Source organism: Lygodium microphyllum, chromosome 1, assembly GCF_053477565.2.
Source record: "Lygodium microphyllum isolate KBCC chromosome 1, Lygodium_microphyllum_v1.1.10, whole genome shotgun sequence".
NCBI lineage: Eukaryota > Viridiplantae > Streptophyta > Polypodiopsida > Schizaeales > Lygodiaceae > Lygodium > Lygodium microphyllum.
In genome coordinates this window covers 45708545-45723911 of record NC_141135.1, presented here as the reverse complement: position 1 = coordinate 45723911, position 15367 = coordinate 45708545, and the positions used below count along the sequence as shown (strand labels likewise).

General features: G+C 44.5%; 1 protein-coding gene across 2 annotated transcripts in view; it reads left to right on the top strand.

The window, feature by feature from the left end:
- Positions 1-15367, top strand: part of SETH2 (UDP-Glycosyltransferase superfamily protein) — a 115633-nt gene that overhangs the window by 82617 nt on the left and 17649 nt on the right. For both annotated transcript variants that reach the window (XM_087676350.1, XM_087676341.1), the window contains 2 exons: positions 177-280; positions 367-457. In XM_087676350.1, the coding sequence (XP_087532476.1) occupies positions 177-280; positions 367-457 (195 nt within the window). The remainder of the gene's footprint in view (positions 1-176; positions 281-366; positions 458-15367) is intronic.

Genomic DNA, 15367 nt, shown 5'->3' with positions numbered 1-15367 from the left:
TGGATGTTATCTCCAGCCTGAACGCTTTCTGTTTTTTCCTTTGGTTGATTGCTTTGTCTATCTCTGTGTGTCTCTCTGCTGTCCTACTGTGCCCTTCTGCCTCATGAATAATGTGAATGATGTTTTGAAACCCAACAGGTGTATGCGTATTAAAGGTTCCATTGTTGTTTTCCCAGATGAAAACTTTGTACAGTTGGACAGATGTAGCGAGGAGAACTGAAGTGGTGTATGATCATGCTATAAATGCAAGTGATGATGACCTCTTACAGCGCCTTTCACGGTAAGTGAGAATTTTTATAGATTTCTTATAAATCTGTTTACTATGGACTATACTCTGAAAACATGTATTGATTTGGTTTATTTAAGGTACTACGAATGTGGTCCTTGGGCTGGAAAGTTGTTTTGTTTGGTAATGATTCTGGACTACATAATATGGAGGATCCTTGAATGGTGGAAGGTACGTTGTTCTGCTTGATTTATATTCTTTGTTGGATCATTAGGTCTCCTGCTTTGTAAATGCACATTTTGCAAGATCAGGTCTCACCTTTTATACTGCATGCTTTATCCAAGGAACAGGGGTGTGCCCCAGCAGCTTAATTTCTAGCTATTCAGCAGTGAAACCATATGACTTGTGTTTAGTCATGCTGCATAATATTATTTGTGTCATCATGTAACCTTTCTTTGCTAATTGGAATGAGATTGAATTTGCTAGTAGATACATTTTCTCTCTAGTTTCTTGGTCTACAGCACAATAGCATCTCATACTGGGAGGGTCCGTGGCAAAAATTCTCTCAACTGATCAGTGGTGGGAGGAGCAGCAGGAGCTCAAGTGGATGAGCCACTGGTGACAGTGGATGAACCGGATCATCCTGCATTTGCTTGAACCACTGGCCTTGCTGGCCTATAGTGCCTGATACATAACCCCAGAACTGCTTTGCAACAACTGCTTGATGCATCATAAATGCCCACATCGGGTGGTTGATGCCATCCAACTTATCACTGCCCAAACATATTTAGTAAGTCATTTTTTGAGCTGCAATTCCTTGCTGTGTATGACAGATAAATCCAATCTGCTGCTGTCCAAAGAATTTCTATAGGTGCAGCACAAAAGAAATGATGATGTCAGAGCTAAAATGTTGAAGAGGATGCTGTCAATGTGATGCAAAACTGCTTTCATGTCCCCAAATGTCACTTAGAATGCTGAATTAGGCCTCAATGTTGATGAATTCCAGCAAAACTCGCAAAAGCCTCAAATTTCAGTGAACAAACTTTGAAGTCAGGCTGATAATTGAAGATCCCGAAAGTTGTGGAATTAGAAGTTGACAACAGAAAGCCTGGAATTTTGGATGAAATCGGTGTTAAGAAGAGTGCTAAGGTTTGCACTAAGGACACAGAGTGTACGACCACGACAGAAACACAGACACAGACACAGAGGGCAAAACTCAAACCCTAAACGCAAAACGCAAAACTTAAATACAAAAACTCAAACACAAACAGAAGAAGGGAGAGAGAGAACACAACTCTGAAGTGAATGAATGCTGTAAATGAATGTAAGAGTGCACAGTGTGCTCAAGGGCAGAGCAATGTCGGAGTGTGACGTCCATTGAAGACGGATCCCAAGTCTGTGACCACCAATCGGAGTGCAGGAGTGGTGAATAGTGAATGGCAGCAGGCTGGTCACCAAAACGCAGCAGTCTAGAGGCTGGAAACTGGTAAACGCAGCAGTGTACCACGGATCGGGGGCTGGAAACTGTGCACAGTTTGCTATAAACAGCAGGCTGAGACATTGTCTGAGAGTGTCAGGGCATGCAATGCTGAAAATGCAGGCTGGCTAACCCTAGAGTGTCAAGATTGTGGGAGAGAAGGAAGGCGTCTCATTTGTAGCTTTCTTGCTTGCACAATGGGGGAATACACATAAGGGTGGAGGCTGAAAAACAGTTTTCCTCTTCTTAGTTGTGTAAGCCAAAAAGAACTCTAGTACAAAGAAATAGAAGAACCCTATATATGGGTCTCAAACCAAACTCAACTAACTAAGGTGGCATACTAACTGACCCACGAACTAGAGTAGATAAGGATAGCTGTCATGTAGCTATTATTCATGGGCGGTGTACCAACCGCATCTACAACTGACAAGTCGGTGATATAAATGCACAACGGTCACCCTGGTATATCACGAGTAGAGCTCGATATCTCAACACTCCCCCTCGAGCTCAATCCCGATTCCTGCACACCAAGAAGGTCTCTGAACTTGCGCAGCTTCTCTGCGCCCAATGCCTTCGTGAATATGTCAGCTACCTGATCCTCTGTGCTGACATAAACTAGATCAATAAGACCTAGTAAAACCCTCTCCCGCACATAGTGATAATGCACCTCAATGTGCTTTGTTTTAGCATGGTAGACTGGGTTATTTGCCAAGTGTATACTACTCATGTTGTCACAATAAATGACAACTGGCCCATCTGTAGGTTGATGCATATCATAAAGTAGCTTATGCAACCAAGCTACCTCACATGCAGCCATTGCTGCACCCCTGTACTCAGCTTCTGTGCTCGACAAGGAAACTGTAGGCTGTTTCTTGCTGCTCCAAGTGACTGCAGCACTCCCAAAAGAGAACACATATCCACTGGTAGATCGTCTATCAGAAATACTACCAGCCCAATCAGCATCAGTGTATCCATGCAGCTGTATCTGAACCCCAGTCTCATAAAATAGTCCATACTGCAATGTGGACTTCACATACCTGAGTATGCATCTAGCCGCATCCAAATGCGGTTTCCTTGGAGCCTGCATAAACTGACTTACCAATCCAACAGCATAGCTCAAATCTGGCCTTGTAATAGTCATATAAATCAAACTTCCTACTATGCGTCTGTACATAGTAGGGTCTTCTAGAAGCTCACCTACATCTGTGCTCAGCTTCACATTCTACTCCAAAGGAACTGAAATAGGCTTACAGCCTGTCATCCCATATTTGGACAGCATGTCCAATCCATACTGCCTCTGCAAGAGCTGTATCCCACTTGGTGATCTAATCATCTCAATGCCCAAGAAATAACGCAGCTCTCCCAAATCCTTCATCTCAAACTTCTGCTTCAATAGCATTTTCACATGAAGGATATCTTCATCACTGTTACTTGTCATAATCAAATCATCAACATAAATGACAAGTAGCATAATACATTTCTCTGTTTTTCTCACATAAAGTGAGAAATCTGCCTTGGAAATCTGAAAGCCAATAGTGACAAGATACTGTCCTATCTTGTCAGACCATGCTTTAGGTGCTTGCTTCAAGCCATACAAGGCTTTCTTCAACCTGCAAACAAACTCAGGATGAATAGCATGCACATAACCTGGTGGTTGCTCCATATAGACCTCTTCTTGCAAATCACCATGCAAGAAGACATTCTTTACATCCATCTGATGTAAAGACCATTCCTTTGATACAGCCATAGCAATGACTGCTCTTACGGTTGCCATCCTTGCAACCGGACTGAATGTTTTTTCATAGTCAATGCCATATGTTTGTGCATACCCCTTGACTACTAATCTTGCCTTGTAGCTGTTCACAGAACCATCTGCATTGTGCTTCACCTTGTAAACCCACTTACAGCCAATTGCATTTTTACCTTTAGGCAAAGATACCAACTCTCATGTAGCATTTGCTTCCAAGGCATCCATTTCTTCATCCATGGCTTTCTCCCATTTTTCTTTTCCCATGGCTTGCTCAAAAGAAGTGGGTTCTGGTTCCTGTATCACTTTGACCATATATGCATAGTGAATGGCTGTAAATCCATCGTATTTCAGTCTATCCACAGGATACCTAGCTCTGGTAGACCTGCGCAAAGTAGGTTCACTCCCAGGTGCTCTCAAAACATCCCTGGTCTTCCTTACTCTAGGTGTAACAATAGAAGGAATATCCAACTCATCATCAATGCTCTGTTCTGAGCCACTGGATTCACCATCCACATAAGAGTGACCTGCATTCACATCAAACATGGGCTGATCTACTTTCTCTTTTCCTTTTCGTGATACCTGCATACCACTATCTATATTGCTTTGAGAAGATTCTCTTGATCTCAATCTGCCTGTCCATGGCGAAGAATGTGAACCATTGCTAGAGGACGCTCCAGGTCCACTAATATTTTGTGACTGTTGCTGTGAATTCTGTGTAGCATTACCATTTTGTGTATCTACATCATCAATCACATTTACTGGTTTATACCAGCTACTCATCTCATCAAAAACATCTCTGCTCACTGTAAACTTACGAGTAGAAGGGTTATAGCATCTATACTCTTTCTGCTGCAAAGAGTAACCAATAAAGATACACTTCTCAGCTTTTGGATCCAACTTGGATCTCAACTCATCTGGCACATGAACATAGGCAATACAACAAAAAATTTTCAAATGAGAAATATCTGGTTTCTTACCAGTATACCTCTTCTCTGGAGTCATCCCATGTATTGCTGTAGTGGGAGTCCTGTTCATTATGTAGACTGCTGTAGCAACTGCTTCAGCCCAATAAAAATCTGGCAGGTCTTTTTCATTGAGCATGGCACGAGATACCTCTCCAATATGCATGTTTTTCCTTTCTGCAATTCCATTTTGTTGTGGGGTATGACTACATGAATATTGCTGCTTTATGCCATGCTCCTACAAGAACCTTGCAAACTCATTTGAGAGGTACTCTCCCCCTCCATCTGACCTTAAGCATTTTATTTGCAGGCCTGTTTCTTTTTCAACCATAGCTTTAAGAGTTTTGAAATACCCAAAAACTTCACTTTTCTTTTTCATAAAATACACCCAAACTTTTCTGCTATAGTCATCAATAAAAGTGACAAAATAATGACAGCCTCCAAGAGATACAGCTTTAGTAGTCCACACATCAGAGTGGATTAATTCCAATGGCTTCTTACTCTCTTGAACATGTCTAGGAAATGGTTTCCTTGCCTGTTTTCCAAACTGACAGGCTTCACATACCTTATGTATTTCTGCAACCTTGAATTTAGGCAATCCTACAACAATGTTTTGGGCCTGCATTGATTTAAGTCGCTGTACATTAACATGACCAATGCGTTTATGTCAGATATTAATATCTGCAACTACACCGGTCCCATGTGCAAACATTGCTGCACTCAAGTCAGGCATGTCTGTATCCAATGTAAACATTCTGCCTTTCTTATTTCCTTTTGCTATCAAGCGACCTTTATTTTTCATATCCTCAATAAAGCATCCATGAGGATTAAATCTGACCTGCAAGCCCTGCTCAACCATTTGACCAACAGAAACCAGATTCTTGGTGATATTCGGGACATGAAATACATCGGACAGGTATTTCTTTTTCCCATCCTGCATAGACAAAGGAATTTTTCCAATCTGCACAATAGGATGTGTAGTATCATCACTAATCTCCACAAATCCTGGTTTTTTCATTTTCCTTGCATCCTCTATCCATTCCGCATGACCTGTCATGTGGTTTGATGCACCTGAGTCAACATACCACGCATCGTTGCTTTCTTCTGCACTTGTCACAAAATTATTCATGTGCTGCACCATAAACAAATGCTCATTTCTGTCATCACCCTGTCTACTAGAAGATGCATAATTCCCTTGTTGCAGTTTTTCATTCATGATGTCATTCAGCTTTTTATAGCAGTCTTTAGCTATATGACCCATTTTACCACAGTAGTAGCATTCAACATTACTGTTTGCATTTTGGCCTCTTTGCCATCCACCACGACCTCTTTGGCTCCCCCTGCCTCTAGAGTTACCACGTCCTCCTCCATAGGACTGGTTTTCTTGAGTTTGCTGCATATTCTGATTTCTACCACGGCCTCCAAATCGGCCTCCTCTACCTCTGCCTCTACCTCTTCTAGCATTTGAGTAGAAGACAGCTTCCTTTGAAGTTCCTCCTGAAAAAGATGCACCACCATTTCTCTGCTCCTTAGAAATTGGAAGAGCAATCAACTCCTCAAAATCAGGAAATCTTTCACGAATTGAAATGGATGTCCGAAACTGTGCATAATCCTTTTCTAGACCATTCAAGGTCACAGAAACTAAATCATCATCTTCCACTGGCGACCCAATGGAAGCAAGTGCATCTGCAATCTTCATCACCTTCATGTGGTAGTCATTGATGCTCATACCTTCTCTTTGCACATTGTGCAACTCTTGCTTGAGCTGCATTTTCCTGGCTTGTGTATTTGTGCTATACATTTTTGACAAAGTATCCCATGCCTCCTTTGGCGTACTTGTATCTTGAATATGCATAATCATAGAGTTTGAAATGCTGATAGACAGCCAGTACATAACTTTCCTGGCTCTCTCATGCCATGCTTTAAATGCCTGCATTTGCTGTTGATTAGGAACATTAGGAAGAACTGGTTCTTCTTCATTTCCTGCAACGAATTCCCAATATCATTTTTCCATAAGGAAATTCGTCATTCTAAACTTTCATGCTTGGAAGTTGTTCTTGTCAAGCTTTTCAGTGACAATCTGTGAGAGAGAATCAGACGCCATTACAGAACACTGCAAAAAATTCTATCACTGCAAAGAACACAGCGTCAGCCTCACAAGGGCTAATCTACAAAACTGACGAAAGTGGTATTTGACCACACAGTCACTTCCTAGTGACGATTTTGCATCAACAGGCAACAAGGATGATTCTGTAACTCCCAATGTCTTTGCACACAAGCATACAATGCAATTTCTGTGGTAACTTTTCACCGACCTGTAGAACAATGGTCGCACAGCATAAAACAGGGCCTTTTCCTGAGTACGTGCAGAAAACTTCCGCCTCCAAAACAGGCCCCGAAATGGTCTCAAATAAAAAAAACAGGGTCGCCAAGGGCTAAAGCCCTTTCCTGCAGCATATACTGCCCTCTTACTTCACCGCGAAGGGCATCTCAACCTGAGACAATGTACTCTTGCAATTTCCGGCTGTGCTACCTGCAGAGATCTGCTCCCAAAACAGAAAATGAAAGCAACACTGCTCCTCTTACCAGAACATCGCGAGCTTGGCTTGCTTTCTTGAGCTCCTTACCACGAACAAGGCTCTGATACCACGTCAAGATTGTGGGAGAGAAGGAAGGAGTCTCACTTGTAGCTTTCTTGCTTGCACAATGGGGGAATACACACAAGGGTGGAGGCTGAAAAACAGTTTTCCTCTTCTTAGTTGTGTAAGTAAAAAAGAACTCTAGTACAAAGAAATAGAAGAACCCTATATATGGGTCTCAAACCAAACTCAACTAACTAAGGTGGCATACTAACTGAGCCACGAAGTAGAGTAGATAAGAATAGCTGTCATGTAGCTATTATTCATGGGCGGTGTACCAACCGCATCTACAACTGACAAGTCGGTGACATAAATGCACAACGGTCACCCTGGCATATCACGAGTGGAGCTCGATATCTCAACATAGAGATGATGGATAGCAGGCTGAACAGGAGTCTGGGACAGTTTGGAACAGTCGCTAGCAGCTGAGAGCTGTCGCCTATAGCAATGGATAGACTGAAGATGATGTGGCTGTAGTCGATGATGGTTGGACAGCATATGGAGCCGGGCTGTAGGCTGGAAACTAGGTGCCAACAGTAGAAGAGTGTGTTTGGGCTGGTGTAACCTGCAAAAAAGGATGATTGCTGAATGGGGGTAGCCTGTCTATTTATAGATGTGGAAGGGCGCCCCAAAAATTAGGGTTTCCACTAAACTTTCTCGAACCGCTCCCCGTTTTAGGGTTTCCATTGAACTCTCTCGAACCACTCCCCGTTTCAGGGTTTTACTCTAAAAGAGCATTTTTAGTGTGTTTTGGGGCTGTTTAAGAGGCTAATCAGCAAGTAATGCATATTTTAGCTCAACACCCCCTCTCAGGCCCAAAACTGAGCCGAAAGGTTAGGTCAGTGTGATGTTGATGTACCCCAAGGCGTCCCACCCCAAAGCAACCAAGGCATCGGAAAAAGGGTGCACGTTGACTGCCCAGTGGCCTACCAAGACTACAGAGGCGATGGTTATCTTACTAAGGGAATCCAAGTAGTCACCCTAGAGAGGACAGGGCATCGAACAAAGGGTGCATGTCGGCTGCCCAGTGGCCTACCAAGCCCTACAAAGGCGGATGGAGCTACATGGAACTTTTGTGTGTGTGTGCGTGTTTAAAAAAAAATAAAAATAAGTGTGGTAAATTTTATGGGATGCGGCCGATTGAGGAATAGTGACCCAGAAGACGAGAGTAGGAAGGGTACACCCAACACATCACAAAACTGTACAAGCTAATCCATCCACTCAGGGTGTCGATGACAAGGAAAAGTAGGTGATGAGGTATCCATGTGATGAAGAAGGATGGTGGTGTGGTAACAATAGCCGCCAGTGGAAACAACTTAGGATCTGCTCAAGTGGTGCTGTGCACAATGAGATGCAAAGTATGCTACATGCTGAAGAATGCTCATACAGCAGGTGCCACTTGGACAGTGTCCCTCATGTGGAAATTGTTTACTTGCCCAAGCGCCCTAGTACAAAGATGATGAAATCATGCAATGCAAAGGGTAAGGTACAACAGGGGGGAGAAGCCGATGTCGAAGACAAAGTGCTGAAGCCTATAGAATACCAAGAAGGGTAGGAACCCCCTCTCAACCTGGATGTAGATGCCGAAGGGTAGGAACCCCCTCTCAACCTGGATGTAGATGCCGATGTCGAAGATAAAGTGCTGAAGCCTATAGAATACCAAGAAGGGTAGGAACCCCCTCTCAACCTGGATGTAGATGCCGAAGAAGGAAGAGGAGCTTGATGTTGATCTTTGTGAGGTGCCAAGAACCATAAGGAATGAAGAGGAGGAGGAAGCAGCCCAGCTGGAAGAGCTAGGTAGAAGTCACCGCCATGATAGTATCAAGAGAGATGCTGCACGATCCGCCTCGGGAGGGGAAGCCTCCATGCTGGTAGAAGAGCAAAACTCCAAGGATGATGAAACCATGAAGGAACGGCGCACAACCCAATTCTCCATCCCAGGTAGGATTGGGCAAACCTCCATGTTAGCTCTACACTAAAAACAAAACCTGCAAAGGTGATCAAAGTCTGCAATCACAGAGGTCTGTAGTGAGATGCTCCAAAAAACAAAACAAAACAAAAATGAAAAGCTAACTGAAGGAACAAGTGCAAAGATGCAAGTGTGTATGTGTGTGTGAGTAAATGCAGTGGAAGACTTAAAATGTGGAGACATAAATCCTATGGGTTCGACTCTAAGAGTGCGAAAAATGAATGCTAGAGTGACCTAGGGTATCCGAAAGGACCTAGAGACATGCTAGTCTAAGAAGGTGGCCACTATCACGTACGCCCAGTAGCAGGGCTTAACCAAGGGAACGCTTGACGAGGTGGGGAGGAAGGTGAGATAGATGCATGAAGTGCAACGGGATCGGAACCTGCAGACCAATCAGCTAATCCTCCAGGAGTAGAGAAGGATGGCCGCTGAGGCTGTCCGTATGTTATATGTCCAGCAGTCGCTGTGGGGACTAGAGAAGCAGATGGGGCAATAGTGGAAGGCGTAGCCCCACTGGACTATGAAGGTGCAGCGATTTACTGAGGCTTTTTAGGTGGAAGACCTTGGGCCTTGGAGCGACATTCCTCGTCCACATGGCCTGCTCTTTGGCAGTGTGTGCAAAACCGGTTTTTCTTAGGGAGTTGCTGCCAGATAGGTCTTGATTCTTTGGTTCCATCGGAGGAAGAGGAGTCACCCTTTGATTGGCTTGCCTTCGCATCTAGCGAGTTCTTGCTACTGGTAGTTTTCCCTCCCGAAGAAGAAGCAACCAATCCCCTCTGCTCTGAATAAGGTTGTGATGAGGATTTCTTGTGGACTTGATTATGCAGCCTTGTGTAGCGCAAGAACTGGCACTCAAACTCGTAGAAGGTTGGCAATCGAGGTTGGGAGATGATGTGTTGAATGAAATCAAAGTATTTTGCAGGCAACTTATTCAAGAAGAATATAACCTGATCATCATTTGACTTTGGAGAGCCAGTAGTGGCGAACTCGGCAAGTAACCGCCTATAGTCAGCCAGCTTGACTTTCAGATCATCCCCTTCCTTAAGAGAGAACTCTTGAAGCTCAAAGTCGAGATTGATGTGCCGAGTATGATCACGAGCCGCATAGCGGTAGAGAAGGTGACTCCAACGCTCTGACACGAGCGGGAAGGGCTGCAAGTGAGAGTGAAACTCAGGAAGCAATCCCTGCATCAGCTCAACATTGGCTGTAGCATTGCAGACTCTCCATTGACGGATGTAGTCAGGGTAAGCTAGTCGAGGGTTCGGCATAGGCTCTAGACCAATGACGAGGTCCCAAGGACCCTGAGACTCAAGTACTTGTTGTATGAAATTCGACCAAGTAGTGAAATTTGACGCGTTAAAACGTGTCTTATCCATGAAGGCATTCTTGGCCGTTGCAACATAAGTGGTAGTGCTCGGAGATAAATAGTGTGAAAAAGTGTAGTGGGGGTAGGATGGGGGAGTGGAGTACACTTGGGAATGGACCCCAGAGTGCCCACCAGGCATGCGGGTAGTGTGCAAGGTGGATCCATAGGTAGGGATAGGCTGACTAGGCATGGGCATGGTAGCCACATGAGGAACCCAAGGAGGTGGGATGGGAACATGGGGAGTAGAAGATGGGAATCCCTGCGTAGGTGTAACCCAAGGAGAGTGTGAAGACGCACCATAAGCTGAGGATGGAAATCCTTGCGTATGAGTGGTCATGGGAGATGTGAAGCTGGGGATAGTGGGAGGGATGCCCATCATAGTCGACCCAAGAGTGATGGGTGTGCTCATTTGCTGAAAGGTGAGAGGCACTGTGTTAAAGGGTGGCATTCCCCCTAACGAAATACCATGGTGCAAAGAGGTAGAGAATGAGGTGGAGAAGGAAAAGATGGTGGGAGTGGAGATGGTAGATCCAAACCCTAGGGTGTATGATGCAGATGTGGAGTATAATCCAAGATTTTGGAAAGATGATGAGAGATGATCAAGGTGTGATATAGAAGAGGGCGGGATGGGAGGGAAGTGAGAAGTGTGTGTAATATGCTCAAATGAAACAGAAGCTATAGATGTACCTGAATTCCGTCTGCTTCGAGAGCCCCCTCTGTTGAAGTTCACATACGCAAAGCCATCCGGATCCTGTACCTCAAAAGAAGAAACAGGCGAGGGTTTTGATTCATGCAACACAAAAGAATTGTATAAACCTGACATTGGACCTGGCTGAGATGATGAAGATAGATCGCCAAACATTCCGAATGCCGTATGTCCTCCATGATCGGAGAGGTGGTCAGCATCACCAACCGGTCCGGATGTGGTAGCAAAACTGGTAGGAGGGGTGTAAACATCACCGTACTTGTTGCGATAGTACTCCTCAAAGTCCTCCTCTGTCATGTTAGTGAAATTTGGTGAAGGTGGAGTGACGTCCTCCTCACTGAGTCCATAATGCCATCTCAGGGCCTCCAATGATGGAGAAGCCCGATAAGACATCATAGAAACTGGAGAAGAAGGTGTTTGGAACATTGTGATTCGGTTATGAGTCGTATTGTGTGCCTCGCATAAAGACTAGCTCTCAACAATATACGCAGGATACTCTTTACAAGAGGACCGGCTCTGATACCATGTTAAGAAGAGTGCTAGGGTTTGTACTGAGGACACATAGAGTGTACGACCATGATAGAAACACAAAGACACAGACACAGACACAGAGGGCAAAACTCAAACCCTAAACGCAAAACTCAAAACTCAAACACAAACAGAAGAAGGAAGAGAGAGAACACAACTCTGAAGTGAATGAATGCTGTAAATGAATGCTGTAAATGAATGTAAGAGTGTAGAGTGTGCTCAAGGGCAGAGCAATGTCGGAGTCTGACGTCCACTAAAGACGGATCCCAATTCTGTGACCACCAGTCAGAGTATAGGAGTGCTGAATAGTGAATGGCAGCAGGCTGGTCACCAAAACGCAGCAGTCTGGAGGCTGGAAATTGGTAAACGCAGCAGTGTACCACGGATCGGGGGCTGGAAACTGTGCAGAGTCTGCTGTAAACAGCAAACAGCAGGGTGAAACAGTGTCTGAGAGTGTCAGGGCATGCAATGCTGAAAATGCAGGCTGGCTGACCCTGGAGATGATGGACAGCAGGTTGAATAGGAGTCTGGGACAGTTTGGAGCTGTCGCCTACAGCAATGGACAAGCTGAAGATGATGTGGTTGTAGTCGATGATGGATGGACAATAGATGGAGGTGGGTTGCAGGCTGGAAACTGGGCGCCAACAGCAGTAGAGGGTGTGTGGCCTGGTGTAACCTTCAAAACAAGGATGATTGCTGAATGGGGGCAGCTCGTCTATTTATAGATGTGGAAAGGCGCCCCAAAAATTAGGGTTTTCACTAAACTTTCTCGAACTGCTCCCCGTTTTAGGGTTTCCACTAAACTCTCTTGAACCGCTTCCCGTTTTAGGGTTTTACTCTAAAAGAGCATTTATAGTGTGTTTTGGGGCAGTTTAAGAGGCTAATCAGCAAGTAATGCATATTTTAGCTCAACAGTTGGTGTGAAATTTGATCTTGAAAAGCCCCCACTTTTGAGTGCTGATCTGAAACTCTGCTTTGAGTTGCATATAGGGCATTGCTAGAGGCAGTTGGAGGTAGCAAGGATAGGCATGTGGATGGAGCTGAAGGTGGTGTTGTATTCGAACATCTGGTGCTGATGCTGGAGGTTGCAGGCGAACAATTGTGGGAGTTGTGCAGCAGATGTGTTGGGTGATGGCACCAACAAATAGATGGGCAGAGTGGGTGTGTTGCTATTTCTGGTGACAAACAGCTGTAGGAGTGCTCGCAGGTGTTGCTGGCAACTGGAGGCAGCTCAATGGTGTTGATGGTGCTCTTATGGCCACCATTGGTGTGGGCACAAGTAAGCTTTGACATGAAAGATTTGGTCACATAGGACTTATGGAGTTAAAAGGGATGCATAAGCAAGGTATGGTCGCTCACTTGCTTGTAGTAATTGAAATATAGTAACCATGTGAAGCTTGTGTGATCCTGATGGAATGCATCATACCCATCGGGTTACAAATAGACCGGATAATTTGCTTTACTGTGCGCTCGTCTTTAGTGGATAGGACCCAAGGAGCATGAGGTAGTTGCAAGAAACCATTAGAGTTCTTGATTATGGCCAAAGCACCTCCATCTTGCCTACCTTCTTTAAATCCATTCATGTCCCTACAGTGTCTCTCTTTCCTGGCAAGCTTCTCTAGAGTTGGTGTATGTTGACTTGTGTGGTAAGATGCCTATAGGTATCTTAAGTCTTGGGGGGATCCTCTTATTTTATGTTGATTGTCAACGACTATAGGAGGAAGATATGGGCGTACTTCCTTCGTGATAAGGCTTAAGCTTTTGGTAAGTTTAAATAATGGCTAAATCTGGTTGAGAATGAAAGAGAGAGAAGGGTGAATAAATTTAGAATAGATAGTGTTGGTGACTTCAAGGAGTTTGAAGCATTTTTGCAAGAGCAAAGGGATTAAGTGTCAATTGACGACGCCTTAGATACCTCAATATAATGGCATTGTTGAATATTGAAATTGCACCATTGTGAAAATGGCAAGGTGCATGCTTAAGGGTGAGGGATTGCCTAACCAATTTTGGGCTAAAGCTATTAATATTGCAATTTATATTCTCAATCGGAGCTACACAAGGGCTCTTAGGGGAAAAACTTCTTATAAGGTCTATAATGGTAAGAAACCATTTGTCTCATAGTTTATAACTTTTGAATATAAATGTTATGTACATGTTTCAAATGATAAGAGAAACAAGTTAAAACTAAAAAGTACTAAATATATCTTCTTGGGCTATAGTGATGAGAAAAAGGCTTACAAATTGTATGACCAAGAGTTATAGAAGATTATAGCGAGTTAGTATGTGGTATTCAAGGAGCAACCACATACAGTGGAGAAAAAAAAGACAAGTTTTTTCACTTTATCATCAAGCGAAGTAGCCCACTATGACCCTGTTCCAAAAGCTAGCCCTATGCTTGAAGGAAGAGGAAGCATCGTCTTCAGATACGGTGCAACAAGTGCACATGAAAGGCATTGTGGATACATACTCCCTATGGCAGCTACAGCTTGTAGGTAACATCATTGAGTTGCTCGACCACCTTGTATGGACCATAGTACCTGTGATTGAATTTTGGTGCTAAGTTCTTTGGGAGTGTCATGTTCTGAGAGTTCACTAGAACCAAGTCGCTTTGGGAAGAACTCGACTCGCTGCCATTGTGCATTGAACTGTCGGGCCATGACCACTTTGCTGTCTTTGAGGCTCTCTCTGGCCGCCTTACTGCGATCTCGCCATTTGTTGAGGAACTCTTCTGCATCCGGGTCTTCAATGTGTGGGATCTTCCCGGTGGCCAGTGTGAGAGGGGTAATGACTTCCTTACCGGTAGCCAACTCAAAGGGAGAGAAGCCGGTGGCACTGTGGAGCAATGAGTTGTAATGAAACTCCAGGACATCCAAGTACTTGGCCCAATCCTTCTAGTTGGCTTTGACATAGCTATGTAGGTAGTCTTCGATCCCTTGGTTGAGACGTTCCATTTGGCCATCTGTTTGGGGGTGATATGCCGAGGAGAAGCGGAGTTGGGTAGGCTGAATAACTCCTTCCACATATTACTCATGAAGCGTACATCCCGATCTGAGATGATGGCCATAGGTAGCCCATGGTACTTGAAGACACCACTGAAAAGAGCTTGGCCACATTGGCGGTTGAGAGTGGCGTGGCTGTGGCAATGAAGTGGGCCTGCTTCGAAAAGTAGTCCACTACCACAAAGATGGTGTTGAGACCGTGGGATGTAGGCAAGTCGGTGATGAAATCCATACTCATCACATCCCAGGGGCGTGAAGGCACGGGCATTGGTTGAAGCATACTTGCGGGCTTGAGTCATTGAGCCTTCACCATTTGACAGGTGGGACATGCATGCACATAGTTGATGACCTCCTCGCGCATCTTGGGCCAGTAGAAGAACTGTTGAATAGTTTCCAGGGTGCGTGCTTGGCCTGTGTGTCCAGCTAGTTTGCAATCATGGCCCTCGTGCATGACAATTTTCTTGAGTTCGAGATCATTGGGGACATACATTCTGCCTTGAGTATAGACCACCCCATCCTTTAGAGTATAAGCGCCCCATGAGGTCTTTCCTGCGGAGATGTCGGCAATAAGCTGCTGCATTTCAGCGTTTTGCGTGGTCACTTGTTGTACTGATTTGAGAAATTCACTACGGGTGAGTGTGGTTGCTTGGAGTTCCACCCGCTTGCTGAGGGCATTTGGCATCTTGTTACTGGATCCTAGCTTATGTATGATTTCAATGTAGAATTCTGTGAGGAAGTCTTGCCA